The sequence below is a fragment of the Ciconia boyciana genome, chromosome 3, assembly GCF_034638445.1.
Source record: "Ciconia boyciana chromosome 3, ASM3463844v1, whole genome shotgun sequence".
In the NCBI taxonomy this organism is placed as follows: domain Eukaryota; kingdom Metazoa; phylum Chordata; class Aves; order Ciconiiformes; family Ciconiidae; genus Ciconia; species Ciconia boyciana.
Genome location: NC_132936.1, coordinates 115,214,112 through 115,241,768, shown reverse-complemented (window position 1 = coordinate 115,241,768; position 27,657 = coordinate 115,214,112). Strand labels below are relative to the sequence as shown.

At 55.5% G+C, this 27,657-nt stretch overlaps 1 protein-coding gene across 8 annotated transcripts; it reads right to left on the bottom strand.

The window, feature by feature from the left end:
• Positions 1-125: 125 nt before the first annotated feature.
• KLC4 (kinesin light chain 4) lies at positions 126-27,581 on the bottom strand. 8 transcript variants are annotated; one of them, XM_072857189.1, is made up of 17 exons: positions 27,414-27,581; positions 25,380-25,539; positions 15,843-16,109; positions 15,418-15,648; positions 14,969-15,047; positions 14,654-14,879; positions 14,261-14,348; positions 13,770-13,871; positions 13,274-13,447; positions 13,017-13,116; positions 12,409-12,461; positions 9,475-9,542; positions 9,281-9,389; positions 8,334-8,483; positions 1,442-1,566; positions 1,262-1,319; positions 126-751 (listed from the first exon to the last, which is right to left on the bottom strand). In XM_072857189.1, exons 3-17 carry the CDS (start codon positions 16,089-16,091, stop codon positions 662-664), a joined length of 1,902 nt encoding a protein of 633 aa, XP_072713290.1. In that variant the 5' UTR covers positions 16,092-16,109; positions 25,380-25,539; positions 27,414-27,581; the 3' UTR covers positions 126-661. The 8 variants fall into 8 exon arrangements, with proteins under 8 accessions (XP_072713290.1, XP_072713289.1, XP_072713287.1 ...); XM_072857188.1 differs by lacking the exon at positions 25,380-25,539; XM_072857186.1 differs by lacking the exons at positions 25,380-25,539; positions 27,414-27,581 and adding an exon at positions 19,833-22,695 and having other exon boundaries at positions 8,361-8,483.
• Between the last annotated feature and the right edge of the window lie 76 nt (positions 27,582-27,657).

The following is a 27,657-nucleotide window of genomic DNA, read 5'->3' as shown; positions in this document are numbered from 1 at the left end:
CCCCACCCGCCAGCAGGCCGGCTGCGGACGCCGACGGCTCCGCGCCTGCGCGTCGCCGTTGTTCCCCCGGCCGGCGTCGCCCGACCCCCGCGCGCGCCCCCGTTCCCCCCCGGGCCGAGCCGCGGTCGGTTCTAGGGTCGGTTTTATTTAATAAAATAAAGTACAGCAGTCAACCGGCTGGGGGTGAATCCACGCACGGCCGCCCCCGCCCATGCCCCCCAGCGCCCCGCTCCTCCCTCGCCACAGCTGGGGCATGCGACCGGGCAGGGCCGGGTGTGGCCGGTGGCACTCCCGCCGCTGCCCCGGGCCGGGGGTGCCACCCCCGCCGTACGAGGCTGCCTCACTCCCACCGGACTGGCATTTCTACCTGGCTAGCGTGTGCGACTGGTGCCGAGCGTGCTGCCACCGAAGCTGCCGGCCCTGGGTGTGCAGCAGAGGAGCATGCGTGCGGGCTGCGATTCCCAAACTAGCTAGGGCCTCCCGGCGCCCGTGGGCCCCCCCGGAGCCCCAGGCTGGACGGGCAGATAGTGGCACAAAGGGCCGGTGATGGGGAAAACGGAGCGGTTGAGATGGGGAGGGTGCCAGGTGCTGCCCCGTGCAGCGCAAAGCTGTGTTGCACCAGCAGCAGAGCGGCCAGAGGCAGGGGGCACCTGCAGGCGGGTCAATTGGAGGAGAGCAGGGAGCTGTGGGAGGACAGGTCCATGCTGCTGGCGCTGAGGCCTCTACTCTCTGCACGGAGGCCTTGGGTGCCCTGGAAAATACACCGCCCGTAAAGACCAGTACCTGCAGTCCACACCCGCGCCCCAAAGCTGCCAGCCCACCTCCTGCACCCCTTGCCTTGCCAGCCAGGACTCCCCCAGTGCCATTACTGGCCACGGTAGGTGCCGCCTCTGCCCTCCCTGCTCCCATTCTGTGGCTGGAAGGTTTGCTGAGCTCAGCAGGCAGGGAGGTGGTTACTTGGAGGCAACACCTTCAGTTTTGGAGCTATGATCTCAGAAGAGGGGCTGTGCGGCGGCTCAGGGGGTGCACTGGGGGCACCGGCCACCCCTTGGGAAGGCAGAGTAGCTCCAGCCCCGCACGGCAGCAGAGCACATCTGCATGGATGAACGCCTCCAGTGGGGTCTCGGGCACCACATGTATGGCCCACTGTGCCCGTCACCACCTGTGTCACTGGCCACAGCCTCCGTAGCCAGCTGCAGCAACTCAGCCCCCACCCCAGTGCCCATTCCTGCACCGGCCCCGCTGCCCACCCACTGCTTACCTCAAACGAAGCATCGCTAGACTTGTGCAGGTAATTTAATGATGCAGCTCGTTTCATGCTACAAGAAAGTGGAGGAGAGCAGGTGTGATCTTGTTGTGCCTGGCCAGACCCCAATCCCCAAGGTGGCAGGGCCCCCACCCATCCTGCACCCAGCCTGGCCCTCACCACCCTGGTCCCTACCTGGTGTTCCTGGGCTCCAGGGGACCATTGCCCTGCAGTTTCTTGACCAACATCTCACTGCTCTTCCGTATCACGTCCCGGATTTTCCCAAAGGAGCTGCTGCGCTGGAGGGTGCCACTGCCATCCTGGACACAGAGACACAAGCCGGGGTGACGGCTGAGCGGCACTGATCAGGCTCTGGCACGCTGCAGACGAGTGGCCAGGAACTGGGCTTGGCTCCAAACACCCTCTTGCACTGAGGATTTAGCCATGGCCCAGAGCAAGCTTACTACTCACTACATGGCTCCCCCTCACCCCAGTTCTCCACAGGACGTGATAACCATAGAGTCAGGGACCCCCACCACCATGGCCTGGCTCCTTCAGACTGATCCTCCCTCCTGCCTGGTGCAAGCCCAACACCCAGCCGGGCTGCTGACCCGCACCAGGCCACCAGCACAAATGGCACTGGCATCCCCACAGCCCTGCTCAAACACGACATAGCTCCATCACCTGCGACAGCTCAGGCAGCAGCTACCAAGGAGGTCCCAGTCGCCAGGGAAGCACCAAGACCTGATGGGAGCCCCAAGTTTGGGGGTACTCTTATCAGGCCAGGACATGCTGCCGGGACTCCCTCCTCATTTGCTGCTGGCTGGAGACTATCCTCCCCCTCCCCTTGCCCTTCCTCACCATGCCATTGCTATTCCTTCTCTCCATCCAGCACTCATCCTGATGCACATCCTGGTCCCGCATGCCAGGCCCGCAGGCTCATTCATGTCAGACAAGACCAGTCCACATGCACACATGGCCTTGTCCCACCTCTAACACTTCCAAGATGATTAGCTTTGAGCCTGCTGAGCAATTCAGGCAGCTCCATCTGGGATGCATTCATTTGGCTACACCAACACTGTGTTGCCAAGCAGGCACCACTCTCCTCGGCCCCCCAGCTTTAGCTGCCCCTGGCCCTGCTAGCTGCCCCAGGGTGACACTTTGCAGGCTTTATGGCTGCCTGCTTTTTCCAAAAACCAAAACCAGCCCTAAATCTTGTTCCACTGCCCGTTTCCTCCCACATGCCCCAGTACTCAGAAAGGCACTCTCAGCCCTTGACAGGCTCTAGCCCATCTCCTGTGTTTAAGCTCCACACGCATGCAAGGCACAGGCTGCCAGCACAGACACCACCTCATGCCACTGTGCCATCAGGGCACCAAGCTCTTCCCTGTGGTCAGGCATGCTCATTACACAGGGCTGTGGCACCACTTTTGCTCTGATGGCCTGGTAACAGCAGTCTTCCCTGCTCCTGATCCCAATGCAGAACCAGGGCAGAAGAAACGAAGACAAGGTGACTGCAAAAGCCCTTTGCTCCTTACAAGTGTGTGTGGGAGCCTCTTTGTACCACTCCAAATGAGAAAAATGCCCTGTGGCCCAGGCTGGCAGCAGCAATTGCCCCAGGACTGTCCATGCAGCTCTCCAGGGTCTCTGCCTTAGGCCAGTCACCCCCTTGTGCTGACCCCCTAGGGGCTGTGGCCCTGGGGAAGGCTTTTCCAACACTTCTCTGCTCTGATTACCCGATCCAGCCCTAGACCCCTCTCCAACAGCTGAATCCTACCAGCAAACCTTTCTTCTGGTATTCATCTCATCCCTTCTTAGATAAGCCAAGTGCATTGAACGTCTTCACTTTCTCATCAAGATGAGGGGTTTCAAAAGTGGGAGCCATGTGCTGTTGCTGCAAGGGACCCCCTCACCAGGAATGCATAGAGCACCAAAAGTATTAGCAAGGTAAACAATTCAAGTCCTGCACCAGGCATCCTGGGCAGGTTTTGGAGGAGCTGGCCATCAGTATGCGGCACTAGCAAAGACAGGGTGGGGGTGGGGTGTCTTTTGCCTCCCCACCAGACTTGCACTGGGTCACCACCCTCCCTTGCAGGGTACTGCCATGCCAGGCACTGTTCCTTTTGCCAGGGCACACAAGCCAGGGGCAGAGAAGGGAACACAGCTGGGGCAGGGGAGCAGGACCACGGTACAAGGGCAGCAGGATCCAGCCAGGAAGTATGCTCTGGGGTCAGGGCTGGAGGATGGAGCCACATTTCCCCAGCTGCAGTGATGCAGACTAACTGCAGACAAACACCAGAACCAAATGCTGCTGCATGCTGGGTTAAAAATAGCCTCCCTTCTCTCCCCACTCCCTTTTCTGCAGGGTTATTTTTAACCCAGAGCATTTATGGGGCTTGGTTTACTGCAAAGCCCCCACCCCATTGCACCCACCAGGATGAGAGCACTCAAAGAAAAAGAAGCAGCTCCACCACTGAGCTTCTCTCCACTGCATGTTCCCACCCTGCCTGCTGCAGGGAGGCAGAGGACTTCGGCAGGATTTAGCAGCACATGGAGCTCAGCACTGGGGGACACAATGGGGTATTTCTCTGGCTAATGGAAACATCTGTTGGGGAAGGCCCAAGCTCAGATGCTCCAGGGCAGCCCTGCCACACATGGCTACAGAGCTGAGGTTAGTAGCAACCCCAGTTTGGAGGTTAGGGAGAAGCACAGTGGAGCTGGGTCCCTCATCTCCAATGCTCAGCCTAGGAGAGGTGCCCTGGGGGCAGCACATCCCCCTGCACACACACAGACACCAAGCACCCCCACACCTGCTCCAGCAGCATTTGCACCTGCCACCCCAGGGCTGACCGACGCTGGCCTACAGAGCATGGAAAGAAGCACAGGGCAGCGGTTCGGGTCTGTCTACCTTTAATCAGAGGTATGGTTGTTACAGCACCAGGTCCAGGACATGGCAAAGCACAGGGGCAGGTGGCACTGAGACCTGAATGCACCGTGCACTGGGGACTCACCCCTCTCCAGGAGCATGGAGCAGCACTGGGAGAGAGAGGCAGGGAAGGCGCAGCCCTAGAGCACTCAGCCCTGGGCTCCACACCCTGTGGTCCTGAGGACAAACCTCCTTTCAGCAAGCACAAGCTCCCAGGGGAGCAGCATGCATGTGCCCCAAGGCCTCTTCACCACCACAGGAAAGCCAGGCCCAGACAGATACAAGCACATTTAATATCACAACCTGCCAGATGACTAGCATGAGAGAAGCTATCTAGCTAAATAAATAAGGGGGGGGGGAGGGGGGGGGTGTCCTGCGCTGGCCTCTGGGCTCTGTCCTGCTGGCTGAAGCCTCCCCAGCTTTCTTCCCAGGTAGGAGGGCCAGGGAGGTTCACCTCCTATAGGAGGTGGGATGAGGGTGTGCACCCAAGGGTGTGAGGCTCAAGGAAGTGGTGGTCTGGCCCTGGGAAACATCCCCTTTCCCAGTAGGGACTGACAGCACCAGACCCTGTGCAGGCCTGGAGTCCCATCAGAGGCACTGAACCACACACACACACGCCCAGGGTCAGCACTGTCTTCCTAGCAGTAACAGGGTTACAGGTTTCCTACCCACTTGGCTAGGGACAGCCAGACAGCCAGTCACAGCCCCCGGGACCATGCCTGGCAAGCCAGGTCCCGTGTTCAAGAACTGCCCTCCTCCATGAGCAACCTGGCCCCTTCTCCTCCTGTGGAAACCTCCCTCCAGCCATCCCATCTGCCCCCACATGCTCAGAGCACCCCAAGCCCCAGCTCTTCCTTTCCTCACATCCTTCTTTGCACCTCCTTTTTTTCCAAACCACTCTGCTCCAAACCAGCCCATTCCCCATCTCAGGCACTTCTAATGGCCTGGGGCCTGGCACCTTGCAAAAAAGTTCTGCTTTCCTCCTACCCTTCTTCTACCTCCAAGGAACAGCAAACAGCTTCACCCCCACCTCTCCCAGCAGCCACACCTGGGGACCCTGGAGCAATGGGGAGCTGATTCACCCCTTAATGCCATCAGGTGAGGAACTTGGCTACAGCATCAAGTCAGGAGGTTGCAACTGAATACGCTTGTCCTGGCAGGTCCCTGTTCCATGCATGACCCTTGGCTGTCACCCCCTCACCTCATCTTGGATGTACAGTAGCTATGGGCTGCCCTACATTCCTGTACCCCTGCAGAGAGACGCACATGCTGCCCCTGGGTTGCAGAGCTCAGCAGGGAGGAGGATAGCAAGACAGGGACTACCCTGTGCTGCAGGGAGAGCCCAGCTCACTGGTGGCCAGCGCAGGTTTGCTACAGGGTGCTAACATCAGCTAAGCCTACAGGGAAGAAAGCAACTGGGCACACGACAGCCCTGCCAAGGCCAGGCCTCTCTGTCCCAAAACAGCTCCCCATCTTCTTGCCTCTGTAGAGACGGAGGGAACAAGCTAGGAGGGCTGAGGATGTCTAATGACAGTGGAGTCAGCACACCTGGAGTGAAGACAATCCCCCACAGGCCTGGTCCCCAGGGATGTGCAAGGGCAGGCTGGGGGTGGGGGCATGCAAGGGGACGGTGGCCCGTCGCCCTGGCCTGGGGGAGCGGGCAGCTCCTCGCAGATTCTTCCTGCTCTTGCTGGCCACGGGACTCTGCAGGCGTCGCGGTGCCCTTGCGCGCCGGGAGGGTTGGGGGACTGGCGTGTAGTTCTTGCCGAGGAAGGAGGGATGGTGTGGAGGAAAAGTCGGAAGATACAACACAAACATCCAGGTGATTGCGGTGGAGGGGAAAGAGGGAGTCTCGGGAGGCATTTAAGCCTAGTGCACAGAGAGGAGAAAGACACAATTTACAAGGCCATGAGGTTGTAGGTCACCCAAGGAGCAGGTGGGGCAGGGCCCAGGCTGCATGCAGAGACAATGGACCATGTCTGGGCAGGGAGGGAGTCTTGTGAGGCTGAAACAGTGGGCTCACATCTTTGCCAGCACACTATAGCAGCTGGCAGGAACAGCTAGCTCAGAGAGGAACAGCCTGGGCCTCCTGCTCTGAGGGGTCCCTGCTCCTGGGCCTTGGGCATGGAGTGCCTGCCCAGGCCTCAGCACCACTGAGCTGGTGCCATCCCTGCTCTTACAGCCCAGACCCTGGCTCTGCCAGCCCAATTACCTGGGCAGAAAGTAGCTGGTCCAGGCCCTGGGGTGCTTCCAGAGCTGCCTTTGGCAGCAGGGCACAGAGGTTGCTGGCAGCCTGGGGGCTCCCATGGCCCTGCTTGCAGCAACTGACAGCTAAGGGATGGCAGCAGAGACTGCTCTGAGGCAGCACATCCAAGGTCTCTAAACCAGCACAGGGAACAACTGTCTGTGACAGATGGGAGCAGCAGGAGCTGCCTCAGCCTTCTTTTTGGGGGAGCTGCAGCCCAGTGCAGGGCTGCTGGCTGGAGAGCGGAGGCTGGCTATGTGTGCAGCAGGCTGGAAAAGGCACTGAGCATCACGTGGCAGCAGCCACGTCCCCCAGGGCGCTGGGCTAGCCCTCAAACCCTCTGTGTACAGCTGGCTGGGTCAGGGAAGCCCTGCCAAGCCCCCTGGGGAAGGGTCATATGAGCAGGGACTATCTCCCTTGGCTGGGTCAGGCTGGGGGAGAGGGTGGCATTGCCTTCTTGCCTTGGGATGACCAGCTCGGAGACTGTCAGGAAGGTCTCCCAGACCATCACCAGTACAAAGCAATCACCCAACACCAACCACAGCCAGGAGGAACCACAGAGAGACACCAGCCAGGACAGAGACCAGGTGATCCTAAATCCAAACTTGCAGCCCTCCCTCTGTGCTTGTCTAGCCCCTCTAATGGGGAGTGCAAGGGCCCAGTGTTGGTGCCTTGCCAGGGCTAGGACCCTCTTCACTCCTGATGCCAAGAGCTGGGACAGAGGACAGCTCTGCATCTGGCAGAGCTGCTGGGTCCCCTCGAAGCTCTGCTCCCCAGGTCCCCTCCAGCCACCTCCTAGGTACAATCCACAATCAAGAGAGCCAGCAGGCTTCAGGCTTGGGTGTTGAGGGGCTGTCATGGCAACAGGGAAGAGGAAGGAGGAAGGGAGGGAGCTCATGCAGGTGGGGATGGAGCCGAGCCAGGTGAGGACGGGTTAGTGACAGCAGATGTGAGAGCGAAGCAAAGGACTCCATGTGCTCAGTGTGTTGCCTGTGCCAGGCCCCAACAACCCCTGGGTACCCAGCTACACTATGCTCTCAACTAGAGTTCACAGGAGGAATGGTAAGCATTAACAGCTCTAGCAGCCCTCGAGCCAAGCACCCACCAGCACTATGCTCGCTTGCTGCCTCTTCTCTATCCTTCTCCTTGCAGAAGACAAAAGGCACCTGTCGCAGACCTGGACCGCTACCTTCCTCTGAACTCAGTGCTAGTGACCAAAGTGCCCCTCAGTCTCAGAGCAAGCCTAGACAGGCTCAGATCACCCTGTCTGTACCTCAGCTAACACCAGCCTCTTTTGCCACCACTGGTCAGCCTGGCCTGGCATCCCGCAAAGACCTGCCTTTTACCACTTCTGCTTGGCCAGAGCCCACAGGGGCATGAGACCAGGAGAGGGGGACAGCAAAGACCCTGGCTGCAGGCTATTCCTGTGCCCTGCAGTCACTCAGTCATAGACACACCAGGCACATACACACACACAACCCTCCCCAGGCTCAGCATTGCCTGCGGCGCAGTGCCGGACAGGTAGCCAAGTTGCTCACAGAGGCTGCGTGAGCCTGATGCTCTCAGCCAGGACCTCAAGAGGGGAGCAGCAGGGAGAGATGTTAATAAGGCTGCAAGGCTAATATTAAGGGCAGACCAGGACCAGCTCATGCTGTGCATTGCCAGGGCCTGGCAGCTCCCTGGAAGCAGGAGCCCTCAGTTGGGGATATCTGGCCTGTACACCAGAAGCCAGGCCCAGACACGCACCTTTGCAGGCTGGCTGGCTCATGCCAAGAAAAAGGGAAAAGAAGTGTGCAGGGAACGAATGGAGGCAGACAAGGATGCCACGACAGGCCATGTGGGGACAGCCCTGAGCCAGGCTGTCCCTTCCCTCTGGCAGCCAGCTGAGGCCATTCTTGATGGTGTCTTGTACTTACCCCGCTCCATTCCACGCCCATACTCACTTCCTCGCTACCGTCTGTGGCATTCTCGTACTTGACACTGCCCCCCAGGCTCCGACGTCTCTCTGTGCCATCGCCCTCCTTCAGGATCTCCACCACCTTTGTCTGGTTGATCGGGTCAATACCCTTGAAAGTAGAAAGGGATAAGGAAGCACCATGTTTTGCCCTTCTGTGTTCTTTCCCTCTAGCGATCTGCTGTGCCATCACTGTGCTAGGTTCTGTCCCCTCTCTTGGCCATTGCCCCATCACAGCCAAAACTCTCCAGCACGAGAAGGATGGAACCAAATGCCATCCTGCACTTAGCAGTCCCTGTTTGGGTTCCCAGCTCAGTGAGCCCCCCACCAAGCCATAAACCACCCTAGGGGACAAGGGCTTGCTACCCCAAAGCTGACAGCTTTTTTTCTTCACATTTTGGTGTGTGAAGGTTTCTGCTATCCTTCAGTCTCTGTGCTAGGTGCTTACAGCTCCTGCTTTATTATTTCAGGATTGAGAGGAGTTTAGGTTGAGAGGTACTCTAAGAAATCCCTAGCACGTTCCCTGGACAAAAAATTAGCAGGAAGACAACATCCCAGTGAGTGCAGATCTCCTCAGTAGCTGACAAAGCCCAGTAACCTGCCTTAACCCAGCTGCAGTATTTCTGCAGAGCCACGCCTTCTTCCCTACATGTACACACACTGACATCTGCTCCATCCATGCACACATGCATATGCTTAACCCCACACATGTACACATGTGTACTCCTGCACAAATGCAACCCCAACCACCAAGGTGCTCTAATGTCATGGGAATGTAAGCCAAGGATATCAGAGGCTGCAAGGCCCAGGAGAGTCCCTTACCACACCCCAAGCCAAATGCCATGCCATGACCTGCCACCCCAAGCCCCACAAAGCCCTCTCCACCAGGGAAGGTCCCTCTGGGGTTACCTGCCGCCGAGAGCGAACTGCACACTCCTCCAAGGTCTCAGCTGCCTCTAGCTTGCCCTGGCGTCGGTACAGCGCACCCAGGTTCCGCAGAGTGGTGTTCACAGTTGGGCTGTAGCAATAGATGTAAGGTGAGCAGGAGCCCTGGGGCCGCCCCCTCCGGAGCCCACAGCTGCCCACAAACCACCTCTTCTTACCTGCTAACCTTGCAGGCCTTGTACCAGCCGCCATACTCAGCATAGGGAGCACTGTCTCTGTGCTTGCTCTACAGGGTGAGGAGAGATAAAAGCTGTTAGCCCCATGCCTACTGCCATTCTCTGGCCTGTGCTCTCCCACTGGGTGCTAAGGTCAGGCACCAGGCTGCACCCCCACACCAACCCAGACTTTGGAAACACAATGTGTAAATGCAGTGATGAAGCCCAGCGGGTTCCTGGAGGGAAAGCTGAAAGCCCATTTGCTGCAACGGATTTGGACCACAAGTAGAAGCAATGTCCCCACCCCAGCAAGGACTGTAATCCCATCTCCTTGCCCCTTCCATGGTACCAAAGGCAGCAGGGACAACACAGCCCATCCTCACAGTCCACTGCAGGACACGACACCCCACCCACCCCCACCAGCATGCAAAAGGGAGACAAAAAAAACCCCCCAACCAACAAAAACCCCATATGCATGCCAGGCAGCATGGGCACTAAACCCCTCAGCCATGGCTAGCAAAGGAATCAGCCAGCCACATTGAAGCCTTCTGCCTGCAAGGTTAGGCCTGCCCCACAACAGCTCAGCCCAACTAGCTGTCTCCTCTCCATGCCCAGTCTTTGCACCCCAAAGCTGACTGGCTGGCCAGCCCTGCCACAGCCAGGAGCAAAGAGGCTGCTGGCCAGAGCAACAGGAGAGGGGACAGAGCTTGATGCTCAAGGAGAAAGATCTAGGGCGAGGACAACCCACTCCGCAGGGCACTAGCTGCTAGCCAGCATTGCCCTGGGTCAGGTAGGGACCATAGCACCTGCAGGCAGGAATCACCAGTTCTGCAGAAGCAGGGCTGCCTGTCCACACACTGTGCACCCTGGTGTGTGGCAAGCACTTGGGGGTGTGCCATGCCCCTGGCTCTGCACCCACAGGACACAAGGGCTGGGCAGGAAGCACTCAGCTCAGCCCCGAGCCCAGCAGGGCTGCTCTCACCAAGCAAGTGCAGGGGGCTACTGCTCCACAGCAGGAGTTGCCCTCTGGCAAGGGCTCCAGCCCAGAAGAAACTGTCTTCACGGGGACCATTTTTCATACTCAGTCCCACAGCACTTCCTCAGATCTTTAGCCTACATGCTGGAGTCTCCCTGAGCCATAGGTACACATGGATTTCCTTGCGCAAGAGCCTACACAGCCTGGGCAGGCCCCAGGGACAGGAGAGCTCAGGACTCAGAACACCTCTGAAGCTTGTGCAGAGGCAGCCCTAAGAAGGTGGCTGAACCTAAGGTGTCAAATCCCCTGGGGCAGAAAGAGCCTTGCAGGCCAGGGCTGCCAGCTGTGCCCAAGGCCCTGCTGCCAGTGAGAGCAGAGGGAAAGAGGCATAAGGGGAAAAAGAAAAAAAAAAAAAGTGAAGCTCTGCAAGAGGGGTTTGATGCTTTTTAATACGAGATGTGGAAACACAGCACAAAGCAGAACACAGCAGCCCCAGCACCTGGGCCACCAGTACAAGCAGGTCTGTGTTTACTGCTGCGTGGCCAGGAAGGTCATGCCAATCATGCCATGCCATGGGGCATGGGCACAGCTGCCCTGGACAGGAGACCCAGGGGCACGGGAAGAGGTCAGCCCTTGCCCCAGGCTGTAGAATGGGCCCCAGGCCCAACTGTAGGTCCCTGAACCTGTTCTCTTGCCTCATAGAAAACCTTACATTACCTGGAGCATAGCTCCACACTACAACTATCTACTTTTGACCTCTTAATTCTCCAAAGATACCATCATCAGAAGTGTCTCAATCCCAGAAGGGGCAAGGGGAGCCTGATCTCTACTCCAACTTTGATTTCTCCTGCATAGTATCGTGCCGCAGCAAGCATAATTTCTTTGCACTGTTGAGCAGCCACTTTTGGGGGTGGGGGAGGTTGGACCAGCAGGATTGTCTAGGTTTGATAGCACAGGGCAGCAACCAGAGCAGTGCAAGGCAGAGCTGAGCACTGCCCTGCACTGGGGACTGCACAGAGCAGTTCAATGGGAAGACACAGCATGCTGGTGGGAGGCAGCTGCTAGTGCCCTGCTCTTAGGACTTGTAGGATGGGACTGATAAGTCACTAAGCCAAGCCTGCCAGCCTGCTGTCTGAGCCCATGTAGGGATGGGGCCTGCTCTGAGGGCAAAGGAAAAGGAGAGAGACCATGTCTGCTCCCACTGCAGCTAGAGGACTAGACCAGAGCCCTTCATGCTGCTGCTTCACCCACCTGCCAAAAAGCAGGTGAGGTCTTAGGCTTGGGAAAAGCAGAGACAGGGCTCTGCTGCATTTATCAGCTGAGCACAAAGCAGGGCCTAGGCAACAGGAGCAACAGCTTCTTTGCCTCTCAGCCTAGTCCAAGGCAAGCACAACCCATGTCTATCCTCCTTCAGAGGCCAGCTACGACACAGAACAGCTAGGGCCCACCCTGTGAAGATATCTTTTTCAGGATGTTTGGCTCCGTTTCCTAAGGTGACAGCAGCAGTTTCTTCTTGACCTCCATTTTTCCCCAGGCAGCCTTAGGGCTGCTTCAGAAGTGGGTTGTGCTCTGGGTACTAGCAGCTCTTTGGAACAGAGTGCCAAGGCCCTGAAGCACAAGTCTCTTCCATCTGCCATCTTCCATCATCCGCGTGCCCTAGAGGGATCACTAAAGCAAAAAGAGAGAGCACGCAGCCACGGCTGAGAGGCTGAACAACTCCCTGCCCCAGGAAAAGCATCAGGCTCTCTGATGGGCCTTCCCTCCCTGCTGCCCCAAGGAGCAGCCATGCTCTCTCCTCACTCTCCAGACGCCTCCTGGCCTTCGTTAGTGGCCATGGCAGCTCTTCAGACTGCAGGAAGGAGGGTCTGGCTATGATGAGAGAGGATAAAAACCTCTGGATCTCCTTCCACTCCCAGGGCTCTTGCTGCTATCAACAGGCAGCACCACCAGCTCAGACTCACCTTGCTCATCTCCTCTCTCTCCTCTGCGTGCATCCAAATTGGCTTGTGTTCATCTGTGTGGGGAAGAATGCAAGACAGCTCCGCTCACCACCTCACCCTGTTGCTCTGCCACTTCCACTGGGGCTCTGCCTCCTGCATAGCCCAGAACTCTGTCCCCAGAGCCAGCAGCTCACCAGAGGGAAGTGACAAGGCTTCCAGATCCCCCTGATCTCGAGCCCCAAGAAAGGCAACCAACGTTGCAAGGGCAGGACAGGGGAAGGAAGGAACCAGTCCTCCCATGGGGGAATACCTGTGCCAGGTGTACAGGAGAAGCTTCAGCCTATACCTGTGAATGATTGTGCCACTTGCTATTCCCCCTTTTAGCCACAACTGTTCCCAACTCAGTAAAGACTGACAGCCAGAGCTCTCCAAGACCCCTTCTGAGAGAAGAGGTAGAGCAGCATAATACACTAGAATGGCAGTGTCTCAAGGGCTGCCCAAAGCGGGGGCCCTGAAAGGCATCCCATCCCTCTGCCAGGGGGATACCAGAACCAGCCAAGCTTAGGCTGAGAGCCAGGAGACCAAACTGCTCACCCTTCCCCAGCCCCAAGAGCTTCTGCTCTACAAACCATCCACAGAGCCAAACTCCTTCACGTGAGCACGGGTAAGGATCTCCTTATACAGCACCTCTGCATCTTTGTATTTGCCTTGCTTCAGGTAACAGGAGGCCTGCAACCAAGAAAACAGTTCCAGCCCCACTGGGCAATACAGATTAACTCTGCCCCCTCTTGCAGCTATCTCTCTGCATCTTCCAAGCACCAGGCAACGCTCACCTTTCCCATGGCACCACTCCCCACCCCCGCATGGCCTCTCCCCATGATCTCACCAGGTTGTTCTTGGTCTTGGCCACGTTGGGGTCATCAGGACCCAGGCAGCTCTCATAGATCTCCAGGGCCCGGCAGTAATAGTACTCCACCTCATCATACTTGCCCTGGTTCTGGCACAGCAGGGCTAGATTGTTCAGCTGCTTGGCCACATCAGGATGGTCTTTGCCTAGGACCTAGGTAAACAAAAGAGAAGCCACAAAAAGTCAACACTTAAAGACTGCAGTGGACTCCTGAAGTTAGTAGACACTGCAGTCCCTCCACGACATGCCTATGTCAGACAGGAGCCAAGGACTAGGGAGCTGAAGAGGAGAAATTCCAGCTTCCACCACCTGGCAGGCCTCTCTAAGGCTGCAAACACTGGAGAGACAGGAAAGGTGGTGGCAGGGTCGGTAGCCAAAGAGACTAGGTAGGTCCTGGATCTCCCAGGTGCAGTGAGGTAATGGGGGAAAAACCTCAGGGAGAGCTGGAAGGAAGGAGAGCATGGGAGACCAGTACCTTCTCACGGATCTCCAGGGCTCGCTTACACAGTGGCTCTGCTTCTTTGTACTTTCCTCTCTTGCCGTAGAGAACAGCCAGATTGTTCAAAGTTGCTGCCACCTGCAGAGACATAAGCTTCTCCATGAAACAAAGCAGAATCCAGTGGGACCAAACAAGAGGTGCAAGCAGCAGTAACAGTGACTGTCCCATTTCCTTCATGCCTGCAGTACAGCTGCTTCTGAAGAGCAGGAGGTCCAGAGGCAGAAGGCTACCCTGCCTACACCGCAGGATCCAGAAGCCAACTCCTGACAGGCCATACTGAACAAGACAGCAGGAAATACTGAAGCAGTAAAACAGAGCCCCACACCATGTGAACAGCACCCCTCACATCACAGAGCACACTGCTGTCCTTGGTAGTCCAGCTACAGACACACCATAAGGACACCGTTCTAGCCCCAGCAGCACCCACAGATCAAGGGAAGTGACTGAAAGAGGAGGGAGACACTCACCGCTGGGTGATCTTTGCCCAGAGTTTTCTCACGGATGGAGAGAGCATCATTCAAGAGGTGTGCTGCCTCTTTGTATTTATTCTGATCCCTGCAGTGCAAAGCCAACCAGTTACTCAGAATTTGGACACCACAGCCCATAGCAAGCAGAACTGTGAACAACAGTCCTCCTTCCATACAGACCCAGCCCCCACAGCCCTTTTTCTCCCTACCTTAGCCAGTCCCTAGTTATATCAGAGAGTTTGTCAGTCCAAATACCTCATCTGTGCCAAAACCTTTTTGAAAGCAAACCACTGGAAGCTGGGGGAGCTCCCTGTCACCAGAACATGCTGTCCTGGTAAATGGGAGAGGCACAAAGCTCTCCTGGCCCAGTCCTGCCCTCCCCACCATGCTCACCTGTACACTAGTGCCAGGATGTTGAGCATGGTGGCCACATCAGGGTGATCGTGGCCTGATGTCTTCTCCAGGTCCTCCAGCGCCTGCTTGCAGAGCGGCACAGCCACCTCATAGCGTCCCTGTGAGGCGTACTGGATGACAAGGTTGTGGAGGGTGCGCAAGCGTGCAGGTATCTCATAGCCTCCCTGCTGGGCAGCTGCCACTGCGCTGCTGTGCTGGTGCGGCACTACAGGCACAGAAGAATAAACAGGGGCACAGTTAGCACAGCAGGCTTGAACAGAGACAGCCAGCAACCATGCGTGACCAAACACTTACATCCAGGACCATGCTCTTCCTCCTCATTGGGGAACAGATCATCCAGAGAGTCCTTGGTGGAGTCACCCTCCTTCTCCTCCTGAGAGGACAGCAATCACAATACTGTTGGTTCTCAGAGGAGAGAGCAGCAGCTTGGGCTGAGTCAGCTGCCAAACTCTCCTCCCTGCTGCAGCCCACCAACACTCTTAACTTCCCTTGTTGTCTCTGCCACCATCTTCCCCCCACACAACAAAACTAATAAAGCCAAATTTTCCCAGCACATCCTGGCATGCTACTCCATGTTCTTCCAGAGACTCTGCCCCATGCAGGCTCCCTTTAGTTACAGGCATTGCTGTGCACAGTAGCTGGGAAGGGGCAAAATGCAGGGCAATGCTATCACACCTAGACAATCCTGCTAGTCCAACCTCCCCTACTCCCAAAGGTGGATGCTTGACAGGATTAGGGCATACCGAAGGCGAGACATCCTCATCATACTTCTTCAGCTGGTTCATGAACTCAAGGTGTTTCTTCTCCTCTTCCAGCTGAGCCACGGTTTGTTCACTGCGCTGCAGCTTCTGCTGGGTGTTGGCAAGCTCATCGCGCAGCCACTGGTTTTCCTGGCACAGTCTCCGTACCTGAGCACGCAGCTTCTGCTTCTCCGACTCCACAGCATTCAGGTGGTTGGACAGTGCCATCATCACCTTGTCAAGAGTCCTAGTCAGTAACTACCACAATCTTGTATCTCCCTCATGTGCATGCTTAGGGCCCACCCTCAGGGTCACACTGGCCTTCTACACAGCCCCTTGCTGCCCCTGTAGCTTATGGGGAATGGCCACATGCTCACCTTCCCCTATCCATCCTGGGTAACACCTAGGGTGTAACCCACCACTCTTACCTGAGCTTCTCCGAGCCCCAGTTCAATCATCTCCACTGACTTGCGGAGCAGGTTGGATTTCTCATGCACAAGATTGGCTTCTTCATCTTTCTTCAGGCACTTGATGGTCTCCAGCAAGCTGTGCAGGATGGAGTTGTGTTCATTCTTGAGTGCCTCCAGCCCTTGCATCACCAGCTTGGTGTTGGAAATTATCTCCTCTTGACTCAGCTTGTCCAGTTTCTCCTCCCTTGGGTACACCATGGTGGACATAGTCCTGCTCCTGCAGCCCTGCTCAGAGAGAGAGGCAAAACCCAAGTGCCTCAGTACTGTTTCAGAGAGCCAAAACCAGAAACAAGTGTCACAGCCTCCTTCAAGCAGTCAGAAACAGCGTTCAACTGGTTGCCCACTCTAAGCCCTTCCCCTTCATCTTCCCCTCTCCCTTTGGCAGCACACAGCTCTCAGGGCATGTATCTCCACTTTCGTGGCACAGAGCGCTGGTAACCACTGCAGGTGGCACCAGTGAACAAGGAGACAAAAAGGCAAGAATCAGTGCTGACCTCCAACACCCCCACACTCCCAGCAGCAAGGAAAGCTGATTTAGCTTCCATTTAAGAGCAGAGATTTGTAGTTGGCAGCTGGGGTTGCAATGCGTATACCTCCTGCCCACAGACCACTGATGCAAGGAGGCTGTCAGGGCTCAACACCTCTTCAAACTGCAGAAGAAAGGGAATAGAAAATGGAGGGACGCCAGCTCAAAGCTGTCTTCTTCCCCAGTGGAAAGATCTCCTGGAAGAGCATCTCTCAGAGGAGGGAGGCATCAGTGGACTTATCGGGCCAAACAAAAAATTCCTGGACCAAAAGAGTACACCCTGACAAGCCCAGCCCTGGCACAGAACGGCCATTGTGGCAAGAAGGGACATAACACACCAGCACGAACTGAATCACGCCTGTGTGGGAAAGCTTATATACACCAACTGCTACAGTTACACTAGTGTAATCCTTGCGTGGGTGTCAGCTTGAAACACTAACAGCTTTTCCAGCTTCATTTGCCCTGCTGCCAGCCCAAGGACTCCTCAGGATGGCATAAGGACTGTGTACCCCTTCCCTGTCCCGTTCCCCCCAGATATACAAACAGGAGAGTACCAAGCTACTGCCTTTGCACAGGGACACCAAGTGCTACAACCCACAGTGTTAGCGTGGCTGCAAGATCCCTGCGTAGAAAATCCAGGAGCTAGGGAAACACAGCAGGCCAGAGGGAGAGAGACATAAGCAGCAGACAAGACCTCTTATAGCAGGTTGACAGTACCCTGGCTGCTCCACGACTCACTCATCTAACCCTCTCTCAGCCTCCCCCCGAGCTGGGCCACCCCAGCAGCCTCTTCATATTACTCAGTAACGAAGGAAAGCCACCACCCACCTCGTTATCGGTCACTCCAAGGCCACCCTCCTGCAGAGCTGAAGTCAGCACCCGCCCAGCAGCACCTCCTTGCCATCCGGAGCGGGCAGGAGGCACAGCACCCTGAGCACCCAGGGCCCTGCTGGCAGGAAGCTGGCAAACTGCCCAGGCACTACGCAGGAGGAGGTGAGGGAAGAGCTGCCAACAGATTTGTCTTTGTCCTCCTGCAGGACCCACCTCTGCATGGTTGGAGCTCTTTGTTCAGCAGCAGTCTTGCGCCTGGTTTACTGAGCAAGCAGAAGTGCTGCCCCAGGTACAGGAACAGAGAGTCTTGGCAGAGCTCCTCTCCTCCCCAGCTATGCACTCTGCCCGGGGGAGCACAGGCTCCCCCAGCTCAGCTACCACTATCCCTGCCTGGAAGTGGGCCCTGAGCAATAGAGGGGTCCAGTTTCTTCCTCACTGGAGCACTGAAAGTGAAGATGGCAAACAGTGCTGGGGCAGTTGCTGTAAGTACACACATCTCATTATACTCACCCATTTCCTCTTCTTTAGCCTCACTCTTCCAGAAGTTCCTCAAGTTGTTTTATACACCTGAGCTCTCCTCTCAGCTCCTCTTTGGTTTCTGTTCCAGTGATGCACTTCCATCCCTCAGGAAGACTGGGTTCCTGTTCATACCTTTGAGAAAGAGCTGAGTCCTCTCCCACCTACCTCAGAGTCACAATGCTGACTTCACATTCACTTCATGATCCAGCATCAGCACCAACCCTAAGCCATACTTCACTGTATCCTTCACTTTTGGGTATCTGCCATGCTCCACATGTGGTTACCCTGTGCATTGTGCATTTTACACTGAAAAGTCTCACCTGGACTGTGACATTTCCCAGTTTGCTTTAAAGACGACCTTATGATAAGAATGGTATGAAAAACCTCACTAAGATCAAGATAGAGGGCATAGACTACTGTTTCAAAGAAAAGGTCTGTTGAGAGTTGGCTGCCACTCATATCCTGTCTTCCAAACTGATTCTCCAGGAACTGGCAGCTAAGCATTCTGGTCTGTATTTCCCCTGGTTATTCTTTTTTCCACCTTTATAACACATCCAGGGGAGTGATCGATTGCTAAAGCAACAAGGGAAGTCCTGCCTAAGGCAGGCTTCTGTGGCTGAGTGCAATGCAGGAAGACATGTGCAACGATTCCAAGCTCCAGAGGAAGAGGCTGGCAGTTCAAAGGACACTAGCGCTGCCACGTCTGGCAAAGCACTGTTGTCCTGCTCTGAAATGGGTCCAGCCAGCCTCCCAGGAAGGCTCAACAGGCACTTACCTGCTTCCATGGAAGCCCAGGTAACGACTGCTAAAGGGTGAAACGGTTCTGTCGCTGGTTTCAGCTCATAAGGAAACACAGCATCAGACTCAGAAACGGGGAAATCAGGAAGTGGGAGTCCTCTGGAGCATAGGCAATGCTTGGGACACAAGGAGATCCCCAGGAGCAGCCTCACACCCAGCATACAACAAAACTAGAGCTCTGCCCTAAGGCTCATACAGCGGTGCAGCACAAGTGCATCTTCATCTGTCCCTCTGCGTACTGGGTCAGCTGTGAAATGCTGACAGTTTTCATGGAAGCATTACCTATGTACCTACGGAGATCTTGCTGTCATCTTTAAAAAGTACAATACAAATGCATCGGGAGGAGGAACATGTTACAAATCATGATAAAAAGCCACCAGAGCTTGCACCTTGCTAGATAACAGAGTTAGACAAGACCCAGATCCACAGAAAATCAGCCTCATTAATTCCACTGTGCACAGAACTCCTCAGCTGAGAAACTGCCAGGCTGTGTGTTAAACCACCAGTGCTTCTACTACAGTGCAACATCATGTCTTTCTTCAGCCCTTCCAGCAGAAAAAGCTTCAATCATTTCACAGTCCCCACAATCAACTTGTTTTTCAGAACTGCAAAGATTTCAGACTGAGAAGAGAATATAATCAAAACGCCCTGACCTACAGCACAGACTCATCCTACCCTGCAACTACATCCTCAGATCCTCCAGATATACCAATACAGGCTCCTCTTCTCTCACTATCTGTGCAAACACCCCTACATAATCCTGGTCTTTCTTCCCTGGGATGACATCCTAGAAGCACAGCTCTGCTAGGTACCAACATGCTTCCAGTGTTCAAGGGTGGACAGGGGATTGTCCAGGCTGCACACAGGTGCAAAACCTGAGAACAGCACACGGGCTGTTCGCTTCCAAGTACCAACAAGAAAACAAAGAGAAGACATTAGAGAAGTACCTTAAATGCTGCTACCTCTTGCACAGCAAAGAAAACCAACAAACACTGGTGGGAGCTGACTTCTTATCCCTCCAAAGTGACAATTCTTCCCTACAGAGCCTTATTTCTAACTCTCCCCAGTGCTGGCAGGTCTACACTCAGAGCCCAGCCCTCCAGAGAGGAAACATGCTCTATGGCAACCGACGCCAAGGTCAGGCAGGCTGAGGCTGCTGTATAAGCACTCTTCCTACACCCACACATTCAGTAAAGGGCACTGAGTGTCCCTTATCCAGGCAGAAAACGCACTCAGAGGTTCCTGCAGAGAGGAGGGGAGACACCATCACTTGCCTTTGTCAGGGGGAGGTTCAGACTGGAATAGGAAGAAAGGATGTTTTTCCAACAGGTTCCTCGGGAGCTGGAATGCCCAGCTCCTAGTTCATCCTGCTGCATTCCTCACAGCTCTGCAGCACAGCCCAGGTCTCCACCAGCATGTTTCTGCTCTAGTTGGCATGTCTTCCCTATTTACAGGGAACTGCTAGAATAGCCTGGCTTTCCGGCAACGCCCATCTCATCTCCCCTCCCCTACTCCCATTTGGAGGAGTGCTGCAGGAACACAGGGAAGGAACATGCGTACACTGAGCTTTGTGGCAGTTGCAGCAATCAGCTGGGAATCCATCAGCTAGCACATCCTGCCAGGCAGAAACCTTCCTCCTGTATTCAAGTGCATAACGGGGAAATCACTGAGCATCAGCAATTTCAGCAGCCCACTTTTCTGTCTCTGAAAACTGCTCCCTCGTGCAAGAGCTTTAAGAGGAAAGAGCTGGAAGCTTCACTGCTTCTATCTTAAATCCACAACAGCTGCCACAACAGAAACAAGGATGCCAGACTAAATGGGTCCAAGCGAATCTTAAAGCTTATAATGATGCCTAATGCTAGAAGACTACAGAGAGCAAAAAAAATAAGCACCAGGGAAATCAGGAATCAACTACAATAGGACAGAGACTTCAGGTCTACACATGCCTCAAATTCAGTTCACTTCGCTGTCTCCCTGCATGTCCCTGGACCAAATATACGTGAGACACAGGGTACCGTCACAACTTGCACAAGCAATACTGTCAAGACAATAATTGCAGCTTCCTTCAAACTGCAGATGGCCTGCCAGCACTTTCTGTATAGAAGTGGGCACAAATTTTTAGCAGCAAACTCTTCTGTAGGAGAAGGTGATCTAAGGATATGGTAGTTACAGAAAAACAGCTGGGTTCTGGAAAAAAGCTTCCTGTGGAAAAGAGTAAGTCTGACCCATAGCAAGAATGAGTGACCACATTTGGGACATAGATAGCAATGGCAGAATTTAGAAATGGAAACACAGGGCTTAAAATCTGATTTTCACAACAATTATCCCAGTCTCATGCTGTGAGACATGCTTTTGCTACCTGGAGGAACAGCAAGGTTATATATTTGGGAAGCAAAACAACTTGATAAAATCAGAGAGGGTTTTTTTTTTTTTCTCCTTTGGACCTCTGCCAGCTCATTACTGTTAAACAACAGAATAAAGGGTCTCTGGAAAGACTGGTTGACCTCCAACGAAGCCAGAAGTGAGATTGCCAATATACAGCTGAGTCTCCACTCCTAAGGGATACTGCAACAAAACCTAGACCTAATGCCTTGGATAATGAAAAATAAAATAAAAGCAGTAAAAAGCAAACAGAGTTCCAAGGTTGCAACCATTGCAGAGGCTGTGTCATGAGCACAAGTTTTCCCCTTATTTTGATACCATAGTGTCAGAAAGCAGAGACTGTAGGAGACTACAGTCAGCTGCACAGAGCCTCCAAGGCTTCCACTGCACAGCTGGGACATAGTGACACTTCTAGGAAACTTGCACACTGCCACACCACTGCCAGAAGAGCCACTGTGCTCAGGGTCACCACCCCAGGCCACCTGCAACAGAGCCACAGAAAAGGGACAAACTGGTGCTGCTGAGCTGCACATCCAACAGTCAGCATTTCCAGAGCCACTCCAATATGGGTAAAACAAGAAATATAATCAGCTCTGTATGGTGCCCAAGAACTTCACAGCTAAGAGCAGCTGCACACACACGTTAAGGCTTTAGAAACAAAGGCAAGAGAAGGATGTTTTGCAAATGAAGAGACAGATGGGTGTGCAGTCAGCTTCAGGGTAACATTAAGAACTGCAGCATGAATAACAGCCAGAAATTAGAGGGCAAATACTGGATTCCTAAAAGTAAGAACTGGTGGAATAATTGCAGTATATGGCTCCATCCCGGGATATGTGCCTGCTGAGGTTCATGGGAGGCACAGAGCAGGAATGGTACTCCGTGATGCTTGCTACCACTGCCAGAAATGCCTACTACATCTCACACTTCCTTAGAGACACTAAGAACACACAAAGAGGAGATCAGTGAGGGGTCAGCACCCTGGGAGTTCATACCCAGCATATCTCTGAGGTGCAATCCCAAAGCCAAAAGATGTCACTCAAACTCTGATGCGTATGAGGTCCTCTACCACCATTTGTCTCTGGCTCATGAGTTTCTCCACCCTACTGCCAAAAAAGGGGGCACCTAGAGCCTCATCTTCTGCCCAAAGTTCTTCCCCAACACCAGCCTGGACCTTTCTTGCACAGTCTAGAGAGTCAAACCAACACACAGATTACTTCAAGTACCATAGAGAGAATGTTGTGTTGCAAATTCCTCCCTAATAAGAGAGTCTGGCTGTGTATTGCTTGGAAGGGATGCCTAGAGGTCTCTGGTCCATCCCCTCACTCAAAGCAGGTATCGGATCAGGTATCTGTGTCTAGTCAAGGGTTGACTATCTCCCAAAATGGAGATCCCACAAGTTCTTCACACCCCTGTCCCATGGCTTAACCATCCTCATGTGGGAGAAAAAAACAAAAAAAAAAAAAAAGAAAAGAAAAAAGAAGTCCTCATCTGAATTCCTTAGATAAACTCCTTATTACATTTGCCTTTGCTGAACACTTCAGGACAAAGAGGCCAGGCACCACAGCACTAGACACTGACCCTAGGCCCAGAGGAAGGGAATGCAGCCCATGCCTCCTTCCAGCAGGGTCCCATGGGGACAGGGTCCCTCTGTCCCAGAGCAAGAGAGGCAATGCAATCCACCTCCAGCAGCAGAGCAGGGAGTGGAGGCAAGGAGCTGTCTCACCCACATTCTCCCATGCCCAAAAACCAGGACTCTCCTTGGCATCTAGGCACCCCCTCGCATGGCTTTAAAGCCAATCTCCAAGCCCAGAAAGGCTTCACCAACCAGCTTCCCCAAGCTTTAGAGTCATGTGTAATTCAGTACAAGTTGACTGTGCTGATGGAAACAGCCCAGCCCTGCCTATCCCCTGGACAGGGATCAAGGCCAGCATTGCTTCTTTCAGCAGCAGCTGACACATGCCAGCTCTAGCTGAGTGTGAAGCTCCAGGGGTTTTTCTAGATACTGGAAGGCCTGTGCTGGGAAAGTCTGTGCTAACCAGCAGGCTGCAAGAGCCCCAGGGGCTTTTAAGTAGGACTAAGGAACTAGATTTGCAGCTCAAGTGGAAGGGCTCTTCTGCAAGGAGATAGGAGGCTCCCTTCATGCTCTTTCCCTTCAGCACTAAACACTCCTCTCTGTCCCAGAAGCTTCAGCTCCCCACCACCTACAATCTCTAACAGAAAATGCACTATAGCATAACCTTCCTGAAACCTAGAGCAAGGCCGTGGCAAGCTGGCTTTACAGGGACTTGGTCACAGTGACTCAGGTTCACATCACCACAGAAAGGACCTGGGAGCTTCCCATCCCCCTCCTGCTTTCCAGCCCACAGCTGGAAATAGCACATCAAAAGCTACTAGGGTTTGCTCTGATTGATCAGAGCAAGCAATTCCTGTGTTACCAAAGCATGATCCAATTTCAATAAGCATATGTGCTCTGAGGAAGACAGAGGAGATTGTCTGGTTGGCTTTGTATCAGATCACTTATTCCTTTCAAGACTGAAAAGGTCTTACTCCTTTCATTCATTAGCGATCAAAGAATACAGACATTGGAGGCAACAAGGGTTAAATAAACAACAAACCAACCAACCAACAACAAAACCCCTCCCCCCCAAAACAGCACCAACACATGCCATTAGCAGAAAGCCATTTTGCTCCTTATTGCAGTTCATGCTGTTCACAACCCCAGCTGGCCAGGGAAACATGCACCTTTCAGCAGGCCATTGGAACCAGAACAGCAGTCTTCACCACCCCCACCAGCAAGCTTATGCTAGCACCTCCAGATCAGCTGATAAGACCTTGTTTTTAAATTCTTGCTCATGTCTGCAGCAGCTCACCAAATCCATTCTGCGTCATCTGCTGTGCCTGGGACTACAGTGGAACACCATTAAAACCTGTTTCCAGGCTAGTAGAGACAAGAGCTAAGCAGCTGGAACGAAGCCAGAACAAGCATCTCTTCCTAGCTTCAGAATCTGATTGGGAGTCTCACTCTATAAAAGACAGAGTGAGAGCCATTACCTTGCCCTGACAGCATGAAGTAGTATTAAAGCAGGCAGAATAATTCCCAGGAGCCAGTGCCTCTGCAGGCATCTAATGTGAGGGCTATGCACTGGATATGCCTCAGGAGTACGGGAGATGGCCAGGACGCAGCTGGAACCGGCAAGTGCCCTGGAGCCACTCTGTGTATCCTGAAGGGCTCTGGAGTGCCCACGCTCCCTCTATGGTGTACCTAGGGGAGCTGCAAAGACCGGCTGACCGCAAGCTGCAAGACTGAGCTATTATTTCCAGAAGCAAACGGGTCTTGTAAACTGTAACAAGGCAGCCAAATTCACAGAGACAAGGCTCTACCTGCATAATAAGCAAAGGATCTGTTTTACCTCTGGCTCCTCTGACCAGCTGAAGTTCTTTGAGGAGCTACATCGCTCTTTCCTAGCGAACCAAGCCTTTATCCAGCAACTCTGCCAAGGTCAAAATTTTTTGCCACGTGTCCTTTGTGCCCTGAGAGCCATTTTGGTATTTGGAGTTAATGCTGTTGTTCCTAACTGAACGTTCCTCCAAAACAGCAGATGAGAAAACACGCGCTTCCTGCTCCTTCTGCCAATTACAGCAAAGCTCAGCCATGTTTATTTACTGTGTCTGAGCTGGCCAGATCTTTGACCTGATGTGTGCTGAACGCCGCCCTCCTTCCCCTCATGCAGAGGTGGTTGTGCTTTCCATGTCTCCAAGGTGGCATGGGAGACAGGAGACCAAGGGCACTAGAGGAGACCCTAGCATGGAGCTGCAAGAGAGTGCCAGATGCCAGCTATGCAAGACACAGGGAAGCCTGCGGTTGCTGGTAATGTGCCGCTGCCTCCCACCATTGTGCAAATTTCTGCCGGCTGCCTGGCCAGAGCATTTTGCTGCAACGCCATCCCCCAGCCCTTCTTCAGACACCTCCTCTGAGACACATCCTCTCCCTCCCAGAAGCTTACCAGCAATTGCCCCCCCCCCCCCCCCGCGCCTTGGTAGGGTGCACCTCCACTTCGGAACAGCTTAGTAAGCAGTTTATTAATGGGAGGAAGGTTTGGGGGGAAACAAGGCTCTGAAAGTTTGAGAGCCATTGCTGTATGCTAGGACCTGCCTCCATCATCATTTCTCCGGCTTTGTCTAGCAGCAGGAGGCACGCCCGCTGCATATCCTTGGGACAAGCAAGCCAGAGAAACCCCTTCATCCCTCGTCAGTGTTACCACAGAGAAATTCTGTGCCCACCTGGCTAACCATAAGCTTCCCAAGGAGAAAAGTTTTCATCAGCTCTGCCCGAAATTGCACTTCAAAGCGGTCCTTTGTTACAGGACGGCTGGGCACCCTGCCCATCTCAGTCACCGCATGGGAATCCTCCCCCACCCCGCACCGCAGAGGAGCGGTACCTGGCTGCCTGCAGCGGCTTGTCCAGTGTTGGCACTCCTGGAGGCCCCAGCGCCGTGGAGAAGCGCAGGCCGCGGCGACACACGGCTCCCACGGCGTCTGCCGCGCTGCCCTCCGGTTCTAGCAGAAGCGCAGGCACCAGGCGCTCGGCAGCCAACCACACTGCAGCAGGGGGAGGGGAGGAGATGCAGCCAGTCTCCAGAAACAGGATGGTCAGATCCTCTCCTGAGAGCGCAGAAAGCACCACGGGCACCAAGCCCGAGGCTTGCTCCTCGGGGACCAATGGGAGCACCAAGGAGCAGAGCAGAGCCCCGACGCTGCTGCCACACGCTGCCCAAGGGGCTCTACCCCACCATCAGGCTCCTGCTTAGATGGCCAAAGTCAGCCAGCCCTGCCCTACACCCAGCTAGATCCGCTTCATCCTACACTCAATCTTATGGCAAAAGGTTTTACAACCTGTTTGGTATCACCCTCACCTGTGTCCCCACTGCTGACCCCATCCCAGCCCCTAAAGCCCAGGTGGAGCTGAAGAGAACCCTCCAGCTGTGCAATTGCTATTGCTATGCCCGCAGAAACAGCCAGGTACAGGACAAGATCGCTGGGAGTCCTACTGTGTCAGCACTGCGCAGTGCAGAGCTGGGCCAGGCACCGCCTAGAAGCGTTTGCTTGATCTCTAGATGCTTTACGCAGAGAGAGGACAAATGCCACAGCATCACAGCATCCTACGTAGCCAGTGGACTGTTGCTACAACCATCTCATCCTCCACGGTATCATGCAACCTTCACAGTGCCCTCTACAGCGTTTCATAAGCCTCTGGAGGCATGCTGTTCCCCAGCTACCTACATCTGCCAGAGCCAGGCGCTTCATCGGGATTCCTGTCCCTGCCCACAGGTTCCCCCAGGGGCGGAAGAGCTTCGGGTGTTCCAGGAGTGAGCCCAGCCATGTTGACACAAAGGCTCTCTCTTGCCTCATCTGACAACACGCACTTCTTCACTAAAGCATCTTACTGTTCTCCCTTCCCTAGTTCTGGAGGACAAACCCGGCTGGCTAGGGGGTACACACGGCTACAGCATGGTTAAAAAAAAAAATCACGCAAGTTACATAGCAGGAGTGCAAACATGTATTATTTATCTTACACGGAAAGCCATTCCTGGCAGCGAAGACACAGCCTAATTATAGAGCAGTGATTCCCGCAGTCTGTGCCCACAGCACCCTGGAAACAGCCATGACTGGGACTTCAGGCTGTCCCACCGTTGTCATAAACACTCGCCTCCCACGGGGGCTGCCGGCCGTCCCTGCGGGTCGGGCAAGAGCGCAGGCAGCAAAGCAGCTGGTCCTGCCCACAGGGAGGCTTAGAGCACAGGAGCCCAGGGACCCGGTGCTGCCTGAGGAGGGCAGGCGCCGGCGGGGCCCCCCGAACCAGGGGCTCGCCCTGGTGCCAGAGGGGACTGGGTCCCGCCGGCCGCGGGGCCACCCCGCCGGCTCTAAAGTCCGCAGAACCAGCGCCCTTTACCGCCGACCTCGCCGGCGGGCGGGACCGGGTCCTGACAGGCAGCGTCACCGCGGCCCGCCGGCTCCGAGCGCGATGGTCCCGGGCCGGGCGCTGCCCCTCGCCACCACTGCCCCGGCGGCCAGGGCACGCTACGGCTCCCGAGCCACGCCGGCCCCGACCCCGACGCCGGCCCCGCGACAGAGGCTCCCCCGCGGAGGCCCCACTCCGCTCCCACTGCTCGCGGTGGGCCGCCGCCCCCGGGAGGCCGCGCAGCTCCGGCCAGCGCCGCCTGGGCCCCGCGCGCCCCCTCCCCCCGCCGTCTGCCGGGCCGGGCCGCGACCCCCGCGGGGGCTGCCCAGACCCGCGCCGAGGCGGGCGGCCACCCTCCCAGGGGCCCCGCGCGGCGGCGGCCAGCCGACCGGTCAGTGGGTGGGTGGGAGGGTGGGCCGGCGGGCCCCCAGGGCAGGGAGAGCGGCCGCGCCGCCTGCCCGCAGAGGCGGGGGGAACGACCGAACCACGGGCATCGCAACCCCGCCCGCCCAACCTGCTCAGCGCGAGGTCTTGATGGCCGTCTGCGACGCGGACGCTGTCGCTGTCGCTGTCGCTGTCGCCGTCCCGCTCGCAGCCGCAGTCCCGGCGGGGCGGCAACGGAGCTCAGCACCGCCCGCCCCCCCAGCGGCGCAGCTCCTTTAAATCCAACATGGCCGCCGCCGCCGCCGCCGCGGCCCCGCCGGCAGGCGCGCGCCACCTCGCGGCGGCCCCGCCGGCCTCCAGCGGTGCGGCCCCGG